We start from the raw sequence: 24,028 nt of genomic DNA on the forward strand, positions 1-24,028 counted from the left end.
TTGTTTTGTTTGTGATAGGGTCTCACTCTAATCCAGGCTGGCCTCCAGCTTGAAGCAATCCTCCTGCCTCAGTCTCCTAAGCGCTGGGATTATAGGCATGCCCACCAGACCCGGCCTTCCTTCTCTTCCTCCCTTCCTTCCTTCTTCCCTCCCTCCCTCCTCCCCTCCCTTCCTTTTTTCCTTCCTTCCTCCCTCTTTCTTTTTCTTTCGTACGTATTGCTGGGGACCAAGCTCTGGGCTTTGTGCATCCATTTCTTAATACAGCCGTAACTTGCTATTGCTTATGGGCTAATCTACTGATTTCTTTCTAATAATACCTAAATATCCGAGCACACGAACGATTTGAGCAATGAGTGCCTTAACCCTAAGCTGTGATTGGCGCCTCTGAGTCACTGAAGGGTAACCTTTGAAGGCACCAAGTATGTTACATTCTAGTTTATACCTCAGGAGGGTTATAGATTCTAACTGCAGAGACTGTGCAATTATACCTCATAATTTCAAACATTCACTCACTACATTTCAACCAAATTCAAGACACTACAGACAATTCTGTGCCTTAATTATACACACAATTTTATGAACCATCCTAACCAGAAAGGCACTAAAATTTATATATTTGGGATATGATCAATTATTTTGCTTCTAAGACTCAGAATTATCTGGCTGTTACTGATGCTCAAAGTAGTAAATTTAAACATTTTTGAGTCTTCATCTACCAAGAAGTTACTCCAAATAAAGTAAGTGTCTGCTGTTTTCTGTACATTTTTAGTCATTTCTAAAAACAGCTTTTGCTGGGCATGGTGATGCATGCCTGTAATCCCAGAAAATCGGGAGGCATAGGCAGGAGGATCACCGTGAGTTTGAGGCCAGCCTGGGCTACATAATGAGACCCTGTCTCAAAAAACAAAAAACAAAACCAAAAAAAACTTTTAAAGGCAAGAATCTAGCAGCAGTGTATAGAGAACATACATTTTTGTCTTGAATGGTATAAATAAAATAAAAACTTGAAGCCAAACTTCTCAAATAGACTTTCCCTTAACTGTACTAGAAAAACTTGAAAATGGCCAACCTCACTAGCAACTTTCAAGCCATTGTGGACCATCCTATTTACCGAATTTTGCCGTAAGATATTGAAATTGAGAAAAATGGCCAAAATTTTTTTAAAACTTTTAAAAGAATTTTGTACTTCCTCTGAAATAAACTTACTACATGAAAATGCACCTTATAAAAATTTCTTTAGCCAACTGAGTCAGAATTAACCCATAATTTAATACAGCTTGTAATGGTTTCACAAATCTGTTTTCTTCTAGTTTAATTCAGTTTTCGTCTCCATAAAGGAACACCAAAAAATTCAAGTCCATTTACTGTAACAGTAGTATGGAACAAGTGTCAAAAATGCACTAATACTCCAGCTCTTTTCTGAAGGAACTTCTGATAGCCAATTCTACCATGCTTCTGAAGAACCGTTATCATTTTTACATGCCATTTAAAATCTCTACTGAAACTACTTTGGCTATAAAAAAAATGCAATCATCTGAGATTGTAGATTTAACCTTATTAAATAAAAAAAATCTTAAATGGAAATTAAATTTCTTGGAGATTTGCTGCCTTTCAAGAGCAATTATTGATTAATGATATTTTATTTTTTTACTATACTGTATCAAGTATCTTAAAGGAAAGGCAATTGTGTAAAAAATAATCCATCAAAAATATTTCCTTTTATCCACTGTAACTAGAATCATTACATTTAATCATCCAACAATGGTCTTATTTTCTCTTGCATGTTTGGCAGTCAGATGTGGACATCTTTTTACAACATGAATAAGTTAAGAAGATAAACATATTTGGAAAAAATTTAACTTTTTCTTCTTTTGTGTGCTGGGTATTGAACTCAGGGCTGTACATGCTAAGCACGTACTCGAACTCTGAGCTACACCTCCAACCCAAATCTGACTTTTTGTGCAAACTTTACTGTTGTCAATTGTGTTTTAACTGAGCAGATTAATACCATAAGTAGTCTCTATCCCACTGAACAAAAATGGCCTTAAAATAGCAGGAAAACATTGGCTACTTTTAACTAGAGACAATTTTTTTAAATTTACATTTTCAGAATACTGTGACAGAGACTCAAACAGCCTTTAGCACAGTCTGCTGTAATAGTAATGGTGTGATGCTGGGAAATATTTCTAGAGAACAACCCACAGTCTATACAGAAAGTACCAGGCCACGTTTCCAGCCATAAATATGGAGAACAAGGTTCTGCTCACTGCCTCCAAAAGGTAGGCTCCAGAAGGGCAACCCGTCCCACTTTAGAAACTATACCATGAAAGCAAGTCTGAATTCCTGAACTCCATCCTTCCTCAATTGTTTCTCCTCCTAATATATCTTTCCGTCAGCCACCCAGGTTCCACAGGGTAATGGGCTTCCACGGGGAGACAATGCGGTTTCCCTTCTTTCACACTAGGAAGGGTGTCTTCTAAGAGATACACGGAGGATAAAGGCATTTTGTACAGAAGCAGTAGAAACTTCACAACTGAAACAGTGCCAGAAACAGGGTAACAACTCATCAGAGGCCACAAATTGATTGGAAGGGGCTTTGAGATCAGAAAAATCTGGCCTAAGGGTTCGTGCAAACTTTATCAGAAAACTGTAGAATCTCAAGCACAAGTAAATTCAAACACTGAAAGATGTGGAAAATTTCCTAAAAGGGAATGATAAAGAGACCTTTCTTGCCTCATAAGTTAAAAATCACAAGACAAATTAGACTGTTCACATGGGCAGTACTGTACATTATTAATCCCAAACTGATCTTAAGATAGTCCAAGTGGACCAATCACAAAAAGGATCCTGGTGACTCAATTATCCAATCACCTATGACTATCAATTTAGTCTAGCCTGGGGCTGCTTCTTACAGGGAGGTGGCCTCCCATGGCGCACAATATGTTTTTCTAAGCTGTCCAGAATGGCTACCGCAATCTGTTGGACATGGGGATCGGTCTGTTCATGTTCTTTGATGTTGTATAAATGTTGCAGTCCTCCTTCTTCAATCAGCATACTGCAGTACCTTGAAGCTGAAAGAAAACAAGAGAAATACTATGACCAAAGCCATTTATTTCAAACCAATGGTCAACATATCAAATGGAGAAAAGCTGATTTCCCTATAAATCAGGAACAAGACAAGAATGTCTGATATCACTACTCCTATTCAATAGAGTTCTTGAAATATCAGCCAGAGCAATCAGGCAAGAAAAGAAATAAAAGAGATATGTACAGGAAAGAAAGACATCAAATTATCATTATTCAAAGATGATATGATACTCTTAATACATGACCCAGAAATTCCACCAAAAGACTCCCAGAATTAATAATCAAATTCAGTAGCATAGCAGGATACAAAATCAACACATAAAAATCAATAGCATTCCTGTACACCAATAATAAACTCAGTGAAAAAGAAATTAGGAAATAGCACCTTTCCTAATAGCTTCAAGAAAAATTAAATACTTAGGAATTAACCTAACCAAGGAAGAAAAGGCCTCTACAGTGAAAGCTACAGCACTCTGAAAAAAAGGAGATCAAAAAGGACATCAGAAAATGGCGCCAGGGATATAGCTCAGTGGCACATGTGCCTGCCTGGCAAGTACAAGGTCCTGAGTTCAATTCTCGGTACAAAAAATAATAATAATAATTTCATACTACTATTTATTTAAGGGCCTGGGATATAGCTCAGTGGCATAGCACCTGCCTGGCAAGTGCGAGGTTGTGAGTTCAATTCCCGGTACCAAAAAATAAAAAGAAAAAAGAAAATGGGAAGATAGCTGGGCGTGGTGGTGCATGCCTGTAATCCCAGAACTCGGGAGGCTGAGGCAGGAGAATTGTTGCAAGTTTGAGACCAGCCTGGGCTACAAAGTCAGCTCAAAGCTAGCCTGAACTGCACAGAGAGACCCTGTCTCAAAAGACAAAAAAAAATAAGAAAATAGAAGATACCCTTTCCTGGAGAGGCAGAACCAATATAGTCAAAATGGCCGTACTTACAAAACGGATACACAAATTTAATGTGATTCCCAATCAAAATACCAACAGCACTCTTCACAGAACTAGAGAAAGCAATCCGCAATCCTAAATTCATATGGAACTAGAGGAGACCTAGAATAGCAAAAAATATCCTAGGCAACAAGAGTGAGGCAGAAAGCATTATAAGTACGGACTTCCAAGTTCTGCTACAAAGCTACAGTGATAAAAACTGCATGGTATTGGGGGAAAAAAGGACATGACCAGTGGAACAGAAAAGAGGATCCAGAAATAGCTCCAGGCACTCTCAGCTACATATTTGACAAGGGAACCAAAAACTTACTTTGGAGGCAAGACAGCCTCTTTAACAACTGGTTCTGGGAAAACTGACTATCCACATGCAGAAGACTGAATCTAAACCTGTATTTCTCACATATAATAAACTAAAATCAAAATGGATCGAAGATCTACATGTGAAAAGAGAAACCCTTCACCTGCTGGAAAGTAACACAGGTAAAACTCTTGAAGTCATAGGCACAGGCCAGGACTTTTTTCAACAGAACCCCAACTATGCAAGACATAGAACCAAGAATCAACAAACGCATCACATCAAATTAAAAAGCTTCTGTGCAGCAAAGGAAACAACAGAGTAAAGAGATAGAATGGAAGAACATGTGCCTAATGTATTTATTTACAGAGCAGCTTGATCATTTCAAGACTCATGTTCAAGTTTCTTAGGATTAGCCTAATGTACTTAATATTATAGGGCTAGATTAATTTTTTCTGGTATTTCTATTGAATGCTTCAGCCATTAAGTTCTTTTTTTTTGTTTTTTTTTTTGTTTTTTTCTGTTTTTTTTCCGGTACTAGGAATCAAACTCATGACCTCGCACTTGCCAGGCAGGCACTGTGCCGCTGAGCTAAATCCCCAGCTTTTTATTCCCTCTTTTTATCCAGTACTAGAGAAAGAATCCAGAGCCTCTGCACTGAGCTACATTCCCAGCCATTTTAAATTTTGAGACAGGGACAGGGTCTTGCTTAGTCACTAAGCTGCCTACACTGGACTCACACTTGTAATTCTCCTGCCCCTGCCTCCTGGATGCTGAGATTATAAGCATGGACCACCACAACTGGCAAATTCTTGCTACTCTGTTTGGAACTCAAATACTTCCCAATGATAGATGAGCTCCAAATATGGTTCAATTAGCAGCAACTTGGCACTTGTTCTTTGTCATGCGAGAAGTCTCACCATAGGCATGCACAGGTGTGACATTCAAAGACTCCAGGCATCCCTATGAAGATTTCTATAGTTTTATGTGTGTAGTGCCAAGGGTCAAACCCACAGCCTTGCATGTATCAAGTACTAAGCACATGCTTCACTAATGAGTGACAGTACCAACCAGGAGTTCTTGCTAACTATAGCTGCTGCCTCTGCATTACCCTGCATCACGACCACCAGCACCTCAGTCTCACTGCACTTGGATCTCTCTCCTCAGCTCAATGAAATTGCTGTGTAGTGCTTGGTTCCCCTACTCTATGCCAGGGCTATGCTTTGAATAGTTTCTCTCCAAACCTGGTGGTTGCCCATGTGACAGTATTAAGAGGCGAGGCCATTAAGATATGATTAGGTCACGAGGGCTCCTTCCTTATTACTAAGATTGGGATCCTTATACGAGAGGCTTCACACAGCTGTGGGCTGGCGTGCTCATCTGCCGTTGTGCTTATGCTAAGGGAGGGTACAGCACAGCCCTTACCAGACGTCATGAGCCGGTTCCTTCATCTTGGACCTCTGGCATCCAGAACTGTGAGAAGTAAGTTTCAGTTCTTTATAATTGGCCTAGACTCAAGTACTCCGTTACAGCAGTACAAAGGGACTATGATAATCAGGGTCTACACACACTGTACCTCCAGGAAAAAAGCCAGGTAAAGCTATCGATACAGATCACTCCTTTCCATTCTTCAGGTATCAGAACCCTGGATCCCTTGGTCTAAGGTCTAGAGAGAGTTTTTTCAAAGTTCCTCCCCAGTTACCATTTAGCTAGTGGGCTGGTCAGATACCTGTTATTCCCATCATGGCCCAGAACATAAATTCCTTGTATTTCCTTTGTGGTGCCGGACACCGCATCCAGGGCCCAATGCATGCTAGGCAAGCCTTCCACCACTGCTCTACAGCCCCAGCACCTCTTTTTCAGGGGGAAGGGGCACAACTGTTTGCTTGGTACTGGGCATTGAACCCAGGGCCTTGACACTGAGCTACATCCTCAGCTCCTTTTTTATTTTTTAATATAAACTTTGAATATTCCTGCCTCAGCCGCCCAGAGTGCTGGAATTAGAGGCATATGCAATCAAACTCAGTCTCCAGCCCATTTTTGCTTTCGTTTTTTTGAGATAGGGTCTTCAGGTTCCTGAGTAGCTGGGATTACAGATGTATGCCACAATACCCAACTCTACGGCATGTTCTTCATTGAAAATGACATGCAAATATTTCACTGTATGGACACTTCAATGTTATTTTACATTTCTCTACTGCTGGACCTTTATTTGGGGTTATTTGCTATTATAAATAATGTTTGAATGGGTATTTATGTAAAAACAAGCTTTTGTATGTAACTTTTAAAATATTTTTTGTAGTGCTAGAAATCAAACCCAGAATTTCATGCATGCTAGCTAGGCAAGTCCGCTACCACTGAACTATATCCCTGACCCTCACTATTTTGTTTTGTCATCCTGCCACCCCGCAATGCTAGGGATTGAACCTAGGGCCGTGGGCATGCTAGGCAAGCACTCTACCACGAAATTACGCCCCCAGCGTATCACAATAAGCTCTGAATCTTCAAATTCTATGAGTTTAAGTGAGGTGTGGCGGCACACACCTATAATCCCAGCATTGAGGAGGCTGAGGCGGCAGGATGTGGGGACTAAATCCAACCTGAGCAACATAACAAGTTCAGAACAAGACTAGACTATGTAGTTAAGTCCCTGTCTCGCAAAATAAGCCAACCAACCAATTAACTAACTAATTAACTAAATAAATAAAATTTTTTAAATTCCATGATGCTTGGGCAGTTACCTTATTCATGACTGTTACCCAGCATTGCCAAACGTATTCTAAAAGAACACGTTTAGTGTGTAACCTGTAATTGTCTTATATCGTATCTTTAGAAGCGTCTTTAAAAATTATTGCAAAGCACAAATTAGAAATGGCTTTCCTGTGAAAAGAGAATCTCCTCTGAAAAAGAAAAGCCATATTCTCTTTTTTGCTACATACGATTCTTGCTGCAGACATGTTGCATGGCCCAAACTGCCCACAGCTGGACTCCTGGTGTCGTGAAACAGCCAAGTAACGGGAAAAACGGATTAAAGGACCTACGGGTACACACAAAAGAGTCGAAGTTACATATTCTATAATGTATCTTTTTTTTTTTTTTTGAAACAGGGTCTCGGCTATGTAGTTCAGGCTGGCCTTCAATCCTGCTTCAGCCTCCCTAGTGCTGGAATTTGAGGCATGTGCCACCATGCTTGGTTTGTAGCACTAGTTTTTAAGCAGTGATTATTAAACTTTTCATTTTAGAAATGTCACTATATAAATGAACTCCAGAACATCTTATCTTAGACATTTCCAAAAAGATGGAATTCCAACATATTTTGGTACAGAAAGTGAAAGGAATGAGAACACAGTACTAAAAAAGAAAAAACTTTTAAAAACATTGTCATAAACAGGGCTGGGCAGCCAGTATGCCCTCTGATAAATTATTCTGCAAACTGTTTTTTCTTATAGACATGGTATTACCTGGTACTACTTCTAGTTCCTGTGATACTGTCATGTTCTTTTAGATTTCCATGCATTTATACACTGTTTTCTCTTCCTCAAATTTCTTGACCCTACTTAATTATTCAAAATTAGCCAGGCAGGGCCGGGGATATAGCTCAGTGGTACAAGCGCCTGCCTGGCAAAGTGCAACGTCCTGAGTTCAATTCCCAGTACGCACAAAAAGAATAAACACAAAATTAGCCAGGCACAGTGGCGCATGCCTATAATCCCAGCACTGAGGAGGCTGAGACAGGAGAAGCACCTGTGTCCAAGGCCAGCCTGGGCTACAGAGTGAGTTCAAGGCCAGCTTGGACTACATAGCGAGACTCTGTCTCAAACAACAAAAACAAAACAAAACCAAAAAAAGCCTCAAGTCACAACTGACTTCTCTGAAAGCTTTTAAACATCTTTCAGTGTATACTTAAGGACTTTCACGTTGAATTTTTATGTACATCTAGCACAGTAGTCATTCAGTTTCCTTCTGTAGACTACAAGATTCTTGTGTACAGCACAGTATCTTGGTCATCTATGAATTTCTTTTTTTTTAATTTCAAGAGCACAGAACAAATCTTTGAGACTTGTAGTCTATAAGTATTCAACAAAGGAAGAAATGATATGAATTATAGGCATCAGAAAAAAAGTCCAAATACTTCTCCTCTCCCCTCCCCTCCCCTCTCCTCCTCTCCTCTCTTCTCTTTTTCTTTACTTAAGACTGGGGATCGAGCCCAGACTCTCACGCCTGTTGGACAAGCCCTCTATCACTAGACCACAGGCCAGCCCTTTTTAATTTTTACTTTGAAATAGGGTCTCACTGAGTTACCAAGGCTGTGACCTTCCTGCCTCAGCCTGCCAAGTAGCTAGGATTACAGGCCTGTACCATCACACTCAGCTACATTGCGTCTTTTAAAGTCAATATTAAGAGAGACAACTAACATCCAATAGGAGTGATCCTGAATAAGAAAAAGACTAGGCTACTGGTTTATTGTTAGTTATTGCGACAATTACCTGTATGCTACCATCTCACACTCGGGAGTTGGCCATTTCAAAATAGCTGAATGCTAGAAGACACAAGACACAAAGAAAGGATTACAGTATTTACTTAGCATCATGGCATCACATTTTAAGGCTCTGACAGTTTAACCATTCTGAACGTTGCTTGCATTCCTCCAGAAAACACCAAATGATCCTACCAAATCATCGAGAAGAGAGTTCCTCTGGCTACGGCTCAACGTCCAAGCTTGTTCACCTCTGGATATTAAATGGGCAATAATGCCAGCCGCAAAGTAACTCACTTCCACTTCAACACTGTGTAGCAGACTACTGATGTGGTCTATGAAATCCTTCCACATTAACTCAGAATGTAATTCTTGAACTTCGGCTATATTGTTCTGGGGAAAAAGAAACATAAAAATTAAAATGATATAAAAATAAATTTAAAAGTTAAAGTAATATGTATAGCAAACGGCTAAAAGAACAGTTTGCAGACACTGGACAACCAATCAGCCGTGCCAAACGGGATCACTGAAAGTATTCAAATGAGGGTAGTTTTTAGATTGCAATGAAGAAAAATCCAATGAGAACCTGGCACTTTGGTTGAGAAGGCAGAGATCATAGTTCAAGGTAGCCATGCTATAAAACTTTGTAAAAAAAAAAAAAAAGAAAAAGTACTGGAAAAGGAAGGGAGACAGATAGACAGAGTCAAATACACACAGATACTACTATACAAGAGGTCCCCCTAAATATTTGGTTGAGTAATAAGCCTAGGAGGTTAGGAAACAAGCCACCGGAAAGTACATAGAGGAATCTGAAAGTCAGGAAAACCTAGGAATAGTTCACATTCCCACCAGCAAGAGAAAAGAGATCAAATAAGAAACAAAATATTTGATATGATAGCCGTGGGGCTAAAATATATTAGCCTGGGGCTGGGGATTTAGCTCAGCGGCAAAGCGCCTGCCTGGCAAGTGCAAGGTCGTGAGTTCGGTTCCCGGTACCGGAGAGAAAAAACCAAAAAAAATAAAAAAATAAAAAAAATAAAAAAAATAAAATATATTAGCCAGAGGGCCAAAGCTGATCTGAAGCCACTTAATAAAACAAATAATCAAGTTTTTTTTTTTTGTTTTTTTTTTTTTTTTTGGTTTTTCTCTCCGGTACCGGGAACCGAACTCACGACCTTGCGCTTGCCAGGCAGGCGCTTTTGCCGCTGAGCTAAATCCCTAGCCCCCAAATAAACAAGTTTAAAAGAAGCAACTTGAAAAAAAGGAGCAACTTGATATGCCAGCGACTTAACTGTAGGCCAGCATAAAGCACAAGATTCTTCAGAGGAAAGCAACAAAATCCAGCAATCACCAGTGTGAATTTCATAAGGACTAACATCCAATCAAAAATAATCAGGCATACAAAGGAGTGGAAAAATATGATTCAAATCCAGGAAAAAAAATAACTCTACAAAAACAGATGTCAAAATGACAGCAATAATGAAATTAACAAGGATTTCAAACAGCTATTATAAATATGATTCAGGATGAAATAAAACATAAACATGAGGAAAAAAAAAATAAGAATATTTGGGGGCAGGACCAGGAATCGAACTCAGGACCTTGCACTTGCCAGGCAGGCGCTTATGCCACTGAGCTATACCCAGGCCCTAAAAAATATGGATATAAAAAAGACCTAAGCCAGTATGACAGTATATACCTATAATCCAAGCATTTGAGAGTCTGAGACAGGAGGATGTCAAATTTGAGGCCAATCTACTACATAGACAGGCCTTATATAAAAACAAACAAATAAAATCCTAAAGTATAACTTCGAGAGAGGGAAAAAAATCCATTATCTGAAATGCAGAATATACTGGGCATTAATAAAAAATGAGACGATATAGAAAAAAAATCATCAGTGCACTAAAAAACATAGAAAACAGCCAAACCAAAGTACAAAAAGAAAAAAAGACTGGGGAAAAAGTTAATAAAGGACTCTTGTGATGTGAAACACATTATCAAGCAGTTTAATCCACTTATAATTGGAGTTCTAGAAAGAAATGAAGTAAGACAGTTATGAGAAAAGATATTTGAAGAAATAAGGTAAAAAGATGTTTTCCAATCTGATGAAAATTACAAACCTAAAGATTCAAAAGAAAAAAATGTTCACTTAAGACTTCAACAGACATTTAAAAAATTTATTCAAAAATGAAAGAAAAAAGACAGGCATCATGGCACATACTTGTAATCCTAGCATTCAGGAGGCTGAGGCAGAAGGATTACCTCAAGCTTGAGACCACCCTCGGTTAAACAGTGAGCTCAAGGACAGCCTGAACTGTATAGTGAGACCCCGTCTCAAGAGAAAATAAAAATAAAAGACTTCTACACAACAAAATCTGAGTAAAATTCATGGCCAGTATACCTTCAGAATAAGAAATGTAAAAAGGGGGCTGGAATATAGCTCAGAGGTACAGTGGTTACCTAGCATGCACAAAGTTCTGTGTTAAATCCCCCTTAAAAGAGAAAGAGAGAGAGAGAAACATAAAACAGCTGAGTGTGGTAGCGCCCATCTGTAATCTCAGCACTGAGGAGGCTGAGGCAGGAGGACCGCTGCGAGTTCAAGGCCAGCCTGGGCTACATAATGAGACCCTAACTCTAGCCAGAATCATCCTTCTTCCAGAAACTGCTGAAAACAAAACAAACATGAAACAATTTTCAAGACACTAAAGGATTGAGACTTGCTAGGCTGTGGACAAGGGATAAAGCCCTGAAGCAAAGCTCTGTGGACTCATGGAATAGAGGAAAGAGAGCTAAGAGTCCAGAGACTAAGGCAGCTTGCAGGATAGAATACCAGGATGAAGAGAGATGCAGAGAGAGAGAGTTCAGAAATCCACAAAGGGACCCTCTATTCAAGAGGGAGGCAGAAGATTAGGGCATGACCAGCTGGCTGGACAAACAGGTGTGATCTATCAATCAGGGAAATCTAGAACAGAGTCACAGAAAAACAGTTCCTAAGTTTTGCTACTGAGACAAACAAGAAAATGCTATCTTCAGTTCTGGCACTAGATCAAGCAGGTTTTTGATAGGACAGCTTAGATCAGACATCAGCCTGAGGACACAAAAGATGGCTGCCATGAACCTCGTTGCCCCCGTAAGCTCTTCAGTGGCTGCCACCCTAAAAAGCTTACTTCTGCTACCCACCTTAACTAGCCCAGACCCACTCTATACTTCCTTTCCTACCTTTAATAAATATAAAGCCTCTAACTTTTGCACAAGTCTAGTCCAATTCTTTATTTAGGACAACAAGACCTGGAAAAAAATCTCTAGGTGACCACAGCACCACAGAATGCAGGTAACATGAGTACCTGAGGAGTAGATGAGCTTGAACAAACTATTAGAGGGCAAGAAAAGAATCATCAAAAAAGAATCAGGGAGCTGGGCCTGGTAAGCCACACCTGTAGTCCCAGTTACACAGGAAGCTGAGGTAAGAGGATCACTTGAGCCCAGGAGTGTAGTAAGACCACACTGGGCAACAGAGGATACCCTGTCTCCAAAAATAAGGTCAAAAATTATTCAAGAGAATAATTAGCCCAAGCCTGATCGTTGCTGCGGAACTTAGCAAATAATAGTAACAAAACTCAAAATAGTCAAACTTTTTAAAAGTAAACTAATTGTACCCTGGGACAAAGCTTAATAATATTTATAGGACAATAAAAATATGTAGCAACTAAGAAGGTAAAATTCACAATGAGAAGCATCCAATCAAAAACTACCATGCAAACTGGCTGTAGTGGTACATGCCTATAGTCCCTCCCAGCTAGCAGGGTTGGCGCAGGAGTTTGAGATCAGCCTGGACTACACAGTAAGACTCTGTTTTAAAAACAAAACAACAACCCAGGCATGGTAGCACACGTCTGTAATCCCACAACTGGGGAGACTGAGGCAGGAGGACTGCCATGAGTTCGAGGCCAGCTTGAGTTACATAGTAGGCCAGCCTAAACCACAGAGTGAGATCATGTCTCAAAAAACAAAAACAAAAACTGACATTCAAAATGGGGGAAAATATTTGTAAATCATGTATCTGGTAAAGGAATGATATCCAGAATACAGAACTCTTAAAACTTAAGAAAACAGATAGATTAAGGAGTTGAATAGGTATTTCTCCAAAGAGGTTCTATGGATGGCCAATAAGTACATAAGAATAGCCTCAATTTCTTTTTTTTTTTTTTTTTTTTTGTCTTTTTGGGACAGGGTCTTGCTATGCAGTTCAGGCTGGTCTTGAACTCACTTTGTAGCCCAGGCTGGCCTTGAACTCACAAAGATCCTCCTGCCTCAGCCTCCTGAGTGCTGGGATTATAGGCATGTGCCACCATGCCCAGCTTCAATTTCATTAATTCTTTGTCACAAAAAGACAAATACTGTATGATTCCACTTATATAAGGTACTTGTAGTAGTCAAAAATCTCAGAGATAGAAAATAGGATTGTGGTTGCCAGGGCCCAAGAGGAAGTGAAATTGGTGGTACTATTTAACAGACACAGAGTTTTACTTTCCTAGGATGAAGGGTAATGGAGATGAATGGTGGTGGAAGGTGGCAAAAATTAATGCATTTAATATCACAAAAAACTCCCTACTAAAAAGCAGAAATTATCAGAGTGGATAAAAAAGTAAGATGCAAAGTATATGTTGTCTATAAGAAACACTTTACTTTTTCGAGGTTTGGCTCAAACGCAGGTCTCACGTATGCTAAGCAAGTATCGAACCCTTAGCCCAGGTTATAGTGACATTAATTACCCTGCAAGAGGGAAACGATGCGAAGTTGGGTACACAGTCATAGAATTATTTTGTAGATCTTAATTGGCTTTACTTGTGACTCTAGAATTCAATAGCAATCTGGACCCAAAATGTTACCAAATGCTCTCCAGAATCTTAAACTTTTAATATACATTTTGCAATGTTCATTAATTATAATAAATGTATTTCTTTTAGTAGATGTGCCACCATTTTTTTGAAAATTAAAAAGAAACAGTTTTTGGGTGCTGATGATTGAATCCAGGATTTGTACACATGCTAATAAGCATATGCTCTACCACTTAGCTATATTCCCAGACAGAAAGCATTTTCAGATCCCTGTCCTTTGAATAAATTTCCTCTTCTTTCTCACCACCCCCCAACTCCTCTTCCTCCTGTTTATTTATGTTTTTTGAGACAGGGTCTCACTATGCAGTCCAGGCCAGCCTTGAACTCACCACGTAGCCCAGGCTGGCCTCAAACTCACAAGCCTCTTGCCTCAGCCTAAGTGTGGAAATTACAGGTGTGCAGCACTGTACCCAACACCCCCCTTTCTTCCTTACATGACCTAAGCCACATTCTGTATATAATAATCTATTGAACCCTGAAGAAAACAATCAAATACTGGCCAGTACAGTGGCACACACCTGCAGTCCCAGTTACTTGGGAGGCTGAGGCAGGAGGATCACAAGTAGCCTGGGCAACTTAGTAGGGCCCTGTGTCAAAATAAAAAAAATAAAAGGTTAGGGCTATATCTCAGTGGTAGAGCACTTCCCCAGCATGCAAAAGGGTCCTAGGTTTGATTCCCAGTAGTGCTAAACAATTTCTTAAATCAAATCCTGTCATTTATTTAATAATTCCTCTATTACCAGACATTTACATTGTTTTTGTTTTGCAACTTTATACAACTAAAGCTACTATAAACAGATAGGATCTCTTTAAATGCCAGCCCTCAGCCTTCCCCCAAATTCATCTCCTCACTATCTCATACTCTTGCACATGGAAATAAACACTAATTTATATTTTTTACTCACTAATCTATGCCTCCTATGATCTAATTCCTTAAGAGCCCAGGCCTGGTGTAAAACACCTTTACTACATGGGTACTTTACCTGTGGCAGTGATGTTAGCTGACAAAACATCTGACCCTTCATCTCTGCCCTCAAATCTTAGAAGCTTACCTTAACATATTATCCAAAATATTAAGAAGTGTCTGGTTTGTTAAACAGTCCTTTAAGTAGTAACTATTAACTCCCAAACATACCATCCAAGAATACTTTTAAGTTAAGGACATTTTTGATGAAAATTTTTGTAAAATATATGCTCAGTGTGAAATTTTGTATAATGTGAAAAATATAAAGTACATATATTTATATTTTTCCTTTTAAAGTATCAAAATCTTTTTTTTTTTTTTTTTGGTACCAGGAATCAAACTCAGGACCTTGCGCTTCCCAAGCAGGAGCTTGTGCCACTGAGCTATATCCCCAGCCCTCAAAACTCTCAATGTGTATATAGATAGATAGATAGATTGATATGTGTGTGTGTGTGTGTGTGTGTGTGTGTGTGTGTGTGTGTGTGTGTGTGTGTGTTTTAAATAGATAGGGTCTCATTTTATCGCCCAGGCTAATCTGAAACTCCCAGGCTGAAGTGATGCTCCAACCACAGTCTCCCGAGCAGTTGGGACTTCAGGTGTGCGCCACCAAGCCAGGCCTTTATTGCCATTCGGTATTTTGTTTTGTTTTTTTGTTTGACAGTGTCTCGCTAAGTTGCCCAGGCTGGCCTTAAATTTGCAATCCTCCTGCCTCAGCCTTCTGAGTAGCTGGGATTACAGATGAACTTCTTATTGCCTATTTATTTTATAATTTAATAATTATAGTGTATTACTTTCCAGTGTCACTAAGTGTTCATAAATATAGCACTAATTTTTATTGTGTTCCCTCAGACAGAAAATAATTACAGCTTGCAATTTAACAGGAAATGCACATATCTTACCAAAAGTCCTAGAACTTTCTGTTGAATGGATGACTCAGTGGGGAAGGACTGTAAAAAAAAGAGAGAAATCTGTAACTACCCCCCAAAACACAGAGAATAAGTAAAAGCTTAGGTAAGTAAATCAATAAATATTAGAAGTGGAGATTGAAGTTCCCATTCTAACCTCTAGAACCCGCATGAAGAGCTCTAACCCTTGGTTTTCAATGAAGTGTCTGCATGTGGTTGGGGATTCGTCCGTGAGGTTCCAAAGTGCGCTCAACGTGAACTTCAGCGTCGTATCCACTGAGTTTTGATTGGTTTTCTGCTTCACTATCTGAAGAAGTTGCTAAAAAGAAGAAAGCAGAATTAATTTTTCACTGTTTAACTGTTAGTATGATTTGCGATTATTAATAACCACACTTTAAGGATCAATCTCATGGCTCAAAGCATTCCCCATAAAGGATCATATAAATGCAGCCCCTTGAGCAGACTTTTCCTCAATAAGAAAAGCATACAGGATTTTCATAAATACTTCTACATCTTTCTGATCATATCTATAATTTAGTCACCTGTGAATATTGCTTGAGACAAATAATTGAAGGTTTGGGTCAACCATCTTAATCGGTCATAGCATAGAGCATATTTCAGAACCTGAGATAAAAAAGGTGAACAGGGAGAAGGGAAAGTGAAGCAAGCATTTATTAAACATCAGCAAATTATATCCTATACCAGTGATGGCGAACCTTTTAGACACCAAGTGCCCAACCTGCAACCAAAAGCCCACGTGTTTATTGCGAAGTGCCACCACTACAATTATACCTGAATACTAAGGTTTTAGTTTAGAAGAAAACAACTGCTGTCTGATGTTCTGCTGCTGGGCGCTGCTGGAGTGACCCCGCTTGCACGGACAAGGCTCTCTGTGCCTGCTGTGGCACACATACCCATAAGCTTGCCACTACAGCCTACAGTGCAGAACTACTGTTATCCCCATTCTCCAGGGAAGAAAACTAGTCTGAGAAATATTAAGTCATTTGCTTACAATGAATGTACTGAGAGAAAGTTTTCCTTACCAAAAAAAAAAAAAAAACAAATGGCTAAATGCAACCGCAAAGGAATTAAAATTTATGTTACACACTATAATAATAACTTTGAAATTCCAGTTATAAACTATTTCTATCACAGTTTTAGCCTAAGAACTTTAAGTTTAAGAGGTCAGTGATGGGGCCAGAGATTTACCTCAGTGGCACAGCGCCTGCCTGGCAAGTGTGAGGTCCTGAGTTCAATTCCCAGTACCCTCCCAAAAAAATAAAAAATACAGTAAAAGTCAATGTTTAAAATCTACATAAGACATCTATAATTTCATTTTTAGAATACACTTTTGGAGGTAAAAGGGAAATTCTACTAAAACAGATCCAAGAAAAAAATTTTTTTTTTTTTTTTTGGTTTTTCTCCGGTACCGGGAACCGAACTCACGATCTTGCGCTTGCCAGGCAGGCGCTTTGCTGCTGAGCTAAATCCCCAGCCCCGATCCAAGAAAATATTAATGAATACTATTACTAAAAGTTACATATGACTCAGAAAATTTTTAAAAGAAACACAAACATCTAGGTACAATTATTCAAATTAATAGCATAATGGCTAAGAGTGTGGCACTACAATCAAGTCATCTGAACACACACATGTGCAACTAATCATATAACCTTGATAACCAACTTAACTGTTTTCTCATGTATACACTATGGGTGATTTTTTTTTTGAGATAGGGTTACTCTGTGCAGGTCAGGCTGGCCTTGAACTCACTTTGTAGCCCAGGTGGGCCTCAAACTGACAGTGATCTTCCTGTTTCAGCCTCCCAAGACCTGGGATTACAGGCATGAACCACTACATCCAGCTGGGTAATAATTAAGGATTAAAAAATAAAAATAAAAACCACTGGGCATGTGGCACATGCCTGTAATCCCAGCACCCTGAGAAACTGAGGCAGAAGGACTGCAAGTTTGAATCAAGCCCAGGGAACTTAGCAAGGCCAGTCTCAAAATAAAAATTAAAAAGGGCTGCAGATATAGTTCAGTGAGAAGGTCCTGGGTTCAATCCACAGTACTGAAAAAACAAAGAATGAACAAACAAAAAACTTGGACTGAAGATGTAGTTCAATGGTAGATCATGTGCCAGGCTCTGAATTCAATCTCAAGCACCAAATAAACCAAACCAAAACAAAACTTTATTATTATTATCATCACTACCATTACTGTTAATTCCTGCTTAAACTAAATACCCTCTCCTACAAATTATACAAGTAGCCTACTTCCTTAAAATATTTGAATGGACCTCCAGTGAAAATAACAGGTATAGGAAAAAAAAAAGAAAGTTGTGTGTGTGTTACTGCTGTTTTGTTTTTGTTTTTAACAGTACTGCAAATTGAAATCAGGGCTTTGCATTGCCTAGGCAAGTGCTCTACCACTGAGATGTACATCCCTAGCACTTTTTATTTTTAGATAGGGTCCTGGATAATTGCCCAGGGTAGCCTCAAACCTTTGCTCCTCCTGGTTTAGCCGCCCAAGTAGCTGGGATTACAAGCGTACACCACTGTGCCCAGTAAAAAAGCTTTTTTTTAAAAAATTAAAATGCCACCCCTAAAGAAATTAAAAATAAATACGGTATCTCTCCTATCTAATATAGTCCATACTGTATTTAACTACTTAGCATATCTTTCTACAATTAATCTTTTTCTTGTTTAATCTTTCTAAGAGCTACATAATGTGACTTGCTCAAAAATTACACAACTAGTAACAGAGGGAAATAAACATAAATATGTCAATTTCAGAATTTCTACTCTATTATACCATAAAAGCCTTCCAGCTCTTTATGAAATTATTGTTTATTCTTACTTCTATGATTGTACTTTTTAGACTGTATTATAACTGTAAGGTTCGAATCAGACCTGACTCCCCGAGCCCCTAGCCTGCTGGCCAGCAGAAGCACTACTCTCTGCAGGGAACTCAGCTCTCAGAAGGCAGTTCCGCTCAGTATCAAGTTGTCAGCCACAAGCACAGGAAAGGAGATAAGATAGGACAAGGAATTTTGCATGTTCCGAGACATCCGGGGATATCCGGAGACACCCGGGGACATCTGGAGACACCCAAAGATTTACACTGGACACTTCAAGGTTGTCCACTGAGGTGGGCAAGACTGCCAGAGAACTGTGACCACTGATGTTTATTAAAAGCTTCCTACCTAATGTCTCCTGCCTTCTCTTCATCCCTTTATAAAAGGGGCACACTTCTTTTTGTTCGATGCAGGCGGTCTTATCACTCTCTGCCCGCCTGCAACCAGGCACAATAAATTCCATGCCATGTTGCCTTTACACAAGCCTGGCTATCTCTGCTGGTTTCCTTCCTCTCCCCCTGTATGATACATTTTATAATAACCACATCTACACAGCTCTTTTCTGTACCATGAATTTTTATGTCAGGAATTACAGAGGAATTCAGTGTGAATCCCTAACGTCTAAGTAAAATGTCAGGCTTCTGGGCACACTACACATATTTGTCAAATGAATAACTTATTTTCTCACTATATACATTATTTGTAAGTCATGGAATAAGAAAGTCTCTTATTTTGATTTTTCCATGTACTATTAGTGTCCAAATACCTTATATTAGAAAGATGCTCCTAAATAGACTTTACCTCCAGTGTTTCCGAAGACACTTTTTATATTGATTCTCGTTACAGCTTTTTAAAATAACTTTTCAGTTCCTTTCTTCAGCTGTTTGTAAGCAAAGTTATGTATCAGGTATTTAAATTATCTGCTTCCCTAAAGCATCTAGCACAATGCATATAACAGGCTCTACTTTTTCTTCCTAAGTCACAAAAATGTGTAAATAGATAAGATCTTTTGTTTTGTTTTACAGTAGCACGGATTGAACTCAGAGCCCAAGCAAGCTAGGGAAACTCTATCCCCGAGCTATCGCCCCTCTCCCTAGAAAGGATCTTACTGTTTATGTTGGCCTCAGCGGTTGAGAATTTTATCTAAATTCACAACCTGAGTTTGAAAGTTAAAATGCAGGTCATCCAACTCCTAATTATGCGCTCTTTCTGTTAAGGAATAAAACTGCCTTCATTAAAAGAAATGAAGCCAGGCATAGTGATATATGCCTGTAACCCCAGCACTGCAGGAGGCTGAGGCAGGATCCCAAGTTCCAGCCCATCCTGAGCAACTTGCCAAGGCCTTGTCTCAAAACAAAAAAGGGTAGGGCTATAGCTCAGCAAAAAGGTGCCGGGTTCAAACCCCTGTACCAAAAAAAAATTAAAAATAAAAAAGAATATGAGACTAGGACCATCACAGGGACAGAAGAAAAAAATCTCTTGACCTGACACCCACTGAAAGAAGGGTGTGTGGAAAGCAGAAAAAAACCCAGGCCGTAACCCCAAAGCTAGCTCAACCCCTTTCAAGACTGGGAACACCAAGGTAAGATTAACTAAGGCATTTTTCAAGATTTTGAAGGCACTGCATTGTCAGCTTTTACAACATTCCACTGCAGGCTGCCTGGAGCAATGCCGCAAGTCTCCAGTTCCTGGAGTGACCTATAATCACCTGAATCCCAGGAAGAGCAGCACCTCTGAAGACAGATCACCCTCCCACGCGCCGAGGCTGCCCCTCAGGCAGTACGGACTTCACTGCACCCCTCTGTGGAACCCAACTGTGATAACGATCAACCAGACCCTCCCACACCAGCAGCCCCATAAAAACTTGTCCTGTCCTCTGTTAATGGACTGGCCTCATTTCTCTCTCAGTCAGTGCTCTTCCCCTTTAGCATCCTTTCTCTCCAGCTGAAATTCCTTTCCTTCAAATGAAAAGCTCCGTCTGCATATGCTCGTACTCCTCGGCCTATGGCACTGAGCCAAAAGATCCACTGTCCAATATCAAATACATCCATTTAAAAGTATCAAAAAAAGAAATATTTAAAAATATAGGGTATGCCGGGCATGGTGGTGCATGCCTTTAATCCCAGCACTTGGAAGGCTGAGGCAGGAGAAGCACCATGAGTTTAAGGCCAGCATGAACTACACAGCGAGACCCTGTCTCGAAAAACAAAGCAAGGATGAGGTTTTAGATCAGTGGTAGAGTGCTTGCCAGGCATATGCAAAACCCTGAATCCTCAGCACTGCAAAGAAAAAAAAAAAAAAGAAGGGTCAGGGGTGGGCACACACCTGTAATCCCAGTATTCTGGGAGGTTGAGGCAGGATGATCACTGCAAGTTTGAGGTCAGCCTGAACTGCACAGTGGGATCATGTCTCAAAAAAAAAAAAAAAAAAAAAAAAAAATTCTAAAAAAAAAAAAAAAAAAAAAAAAAAAATCTACCAAGTAACAACAAAAAATAAATCTTAACATGTTTTTTTTTTTTAAAAAAAGAAGTATATATATATATATATATTTGTGTTTTAGATAGGTAGAGACATAGATCTAGAAAATACACACTAATGGCTGCAAACAAGAAAAATACTTATCTAGTGGCCTGCAGAGAGGGGGAAAAAAAAATCAACAAAGCAACAACAAAAAAATAAGACTCTTTTGTTTTCTTTTTTTGGTACTAAGAATCGAACTCAGGACCTTGCTCTTGCTAGACAGGTGCTTGTGCCACTGAGCTATATCCCCAGCCCAAAAATAAGAATCTTAACATGTTTTTTTTTAAAAAAGAAGGAAGTATATATATATATATATATATATATATATATATATATATATTTTAGATAGGCAGATACATAGATCTAGGAAATACACACTAATGGCTGCAAACAATAAAAATACTTATTTAGCGGCCTGCAGAGAGGAGATATGAACTTACCCTGACGATGAAGAGCTCAGCTCCAAGCTGTGCAGTTTGTTCTGTAGACAGCTGGAAGCAAGCATAAGACCAAGTAAATACTCAAGAGCTAATTAGCATGTGTTCACTGTCATTCACTGTAACACTCCAAGGGCAGACTAAACTATCTGATCAACAGGAAATTCTTCAATACTTAATCAGCTTGACTCAGGCTGGCTGATACACTTATTAATTTTTCTGGTGCACAGACTACAGGGAAAACAGTAATTGTTTTTTGTTTTTGGGGGGAGAGGTTTTTGATACAGGGTCTTGTTATGTAGTTCCGGCTGTCTTTGAACTCACTATGTAGCCCAGGTTGGCCTCAAACTTATGGCAATCTTCCTGCCTCAGCCTCCAGAGTGCTGGGATGACAGGCATGCATGACCACACCCAGCCTCAGAAAACAGTAATTGTAAAGGGAAACAACTGCTCATAAATAATTATTTCACAAGTGTTCCAGTACCTTGGCAGCCAGGATGGAAATGATAGCAACCGCCATCCTTTGCATGTTTTGATCCTCATGGTTGCAGAGCCACTGCATGACAAGTTTGGCTGCTTCAAACCTAAAAGCACACAGAGGGTTTCATGAGTTAATCCTAGAGGCCAAGGCACAGTTTCAAAGCTCTTAGCTAAGAACTGCTGCTCTAAATTAAGTAGGTAAGAAGAAAAGGGAAAATTCCTCTTAATTGGTAACAAGTAACAATAACAGTGGTTTGGAGATGATGCCTTAATTCTGACAACATTTTACAAAGAAATATGGTAAGTGTGGAAAATACGGTCAAACCTGGTATTTTGCCCTCTAGAATTATAACCTATTTTATATTTCCTTCTTCCTCTCTCCCTCTCTCTCTCTCTCTCTCTCTCTCTCTCTCTCTCATTGGTACTAGAGATTGAACCTAAGGCCTCAGGTATGCCAGGCTAGTTCCTGGTGGTAGAGCAGAGCAGTAAATAAAAATAAAATATCCCTACTTTTCCTACAGATTATACTATTCTAGAGAAAAAGAAAGATAATAAGAGAAAGGGAAGATATGAAATGCGAAAAGTTTATTTAGGACAACTAAGAAAGACAACACTGAACCCTTCTTTTGGTGAGGAGCAGTACTAACTCCTAGTGTCTTTTTTGTTTGGAGACAGGGTGTCACTATGGCCAGGCTGGCCTCAAACTCACAGTGATCCTCCTGCCACCGCCCCTCACCCCTGCTGGGATTACAGGCATGCACCACCATCCCCAGCCTTGGGCCTAGTGTCTTGTGCATACTAGGCAAATGCTCTACCTCTGAGCTACATCCTCAGTCCTTTTTTCAATTTTATTTTACCACAGAGCCTCACTAAATTGCCCAGGATGCCCAGGAACCTGCAGTCCATCTGTGCAGCCTCCAGAATAGCTCGAATGACAAGTGTGTAAGTACCACCTTGATGGGCTCTGGCTAATGTTTTCAATGGATCATTCTTTTTTTTTTTTTTTTTTGGTTTTTCTCTGGTACCGGGAACCAAACTCCGAACTCACAACCTTGTGCTTGCCAGGCAGGCACTTTTGCCACGGAGCTAAATCCCCAGCCCTCACCCTGCCTTCTGATATTGTCTTCTGATCTAGCTTCTAACTCATGAGCTTTTTCTTTAGCTATGTCTCATACATTAAACTATAATTTGAGTGCTTAGCTTCAGGTAATTTTCAGCTCTAGAACTTCCACATTTTAAAGAAAGTTTTCATTCTCTACCAAAATTCCCAGGATCTCTTTTCTCTATCATGTGTTTTATCCCCTTGTAATCATTTAAGAATTTAAAAAATATCCATCTGATGATTTCAACATCCAGAGTTTCTGTTTGTTTGTTTTGTTTTGTTTTGTGGTACTGGGGAATGAACCCAGAGCCTTCACACTGAACTATATTCACAAACCTCTTTTTTATATTTTATTTTAAGAAGGTCTTACTGTGTTGCTAAGTTGCTCAGGCCGGGCTCAAACTTGCAATCCTCCTGCAAAGTATTGAGATTAGAAGTGTGCACCACATCCCACTTGTATTTATTTTTCTGTTATGTTTTATTTGTGTTGTCCTCATCATATGTCTGCTTTTTATTTTTCAGTTTCATATTTTGCTTGTGTGTGTATGTATATTTTTATTCTTTTATGAGTTGTTTTTGATGCTTTATTTTTTGTGCCCTGGACATTGTAGTTGCATAATTGTTTGTGGAAATCATTGACAGGGGTGGTGTCTTCTTGCAGACAGGATTTATGGGAGCTGGAGGGCATCAACAACCTGAACCCAATAATCCAGTGCAGGAACTGAGATGAGCTGAGGCTGCAAGCCTCTCAAACTTTCCTTCTTCCAGTTCATCCTTTGTTCCCATAGCAGAACTTTGCAGTCTTCTCCCAAACCAGGGAGTCACCAAACCCACCTCCTGTAGTCACATGACTAAATCCTCTCTGTGAGAAGATACTATCCCTCATTCAGACTCTACCACTTCCTCCATTCCTGATGGAAAAGTATCTCTAAGCCCAGGCTTACCTCCCTGCCTCAATCTCCTCCACGTCCCAGCCCAGGAATTCCCTGTGGATTGGTTTATCTTATCAGTGCTGCCAATGGTCTGCTATTTTTTTTTTTTTTT

The 24,028-nt window shown here is 39.5% G+C and overlaps 1 protein-coding gene across 1 annotated transcript in view; it reads right to left on the bottom strand.

Moving 5' to 3' along the window:
* Positions 1–859: 859 nt before the first annotated feature.
* Positions 860–24,028, bottom strand: part of Zyg11b (zyg-11 family member B, cell cycle regulator) — a gene marked incomplete at its 5' end in the record, with an annotated part of 50,159 nt that continues 26,990 nt past the window's right edge. The window contains 8 exon segments of the mRNA XM_013521732.1: positions 860–3,071; positions 7,279–7,376; positions 8,827–8,879; positions 9,012–9,209; positions 15,581–15,628; positions 15,744–15,905; positions 21,406–21,456; positions 21,887–21,986. Coding sequence (XP_013377186.1) covers positions 2,881–3,071; positions 7,279–7,376; positions 8,827–8,879; positions 9,012–9,209; positions 15,581–15,628; positions 15,744–15,905; positions 21,406–21,456; positions 21,887–21,986 — 901 coding nt within the window.

This window comes from Chinchilla lanigera, unplaced genomic scaffold (assembly GCF_000276665.1).
Source record: "Chinchilla lanigera isolate Chin_1 unplaced genomic scaffold, ChiLan1.0 scaffold00063, whole genome shotgun sequence".
Taxonomy (NCBI): domain Eukaryota; kingdom Metazoa; phylum Chordata; class Mammalia; order Rodentia; family Chinchillidae; genus Chinchilla; species Chinchilla lanigera.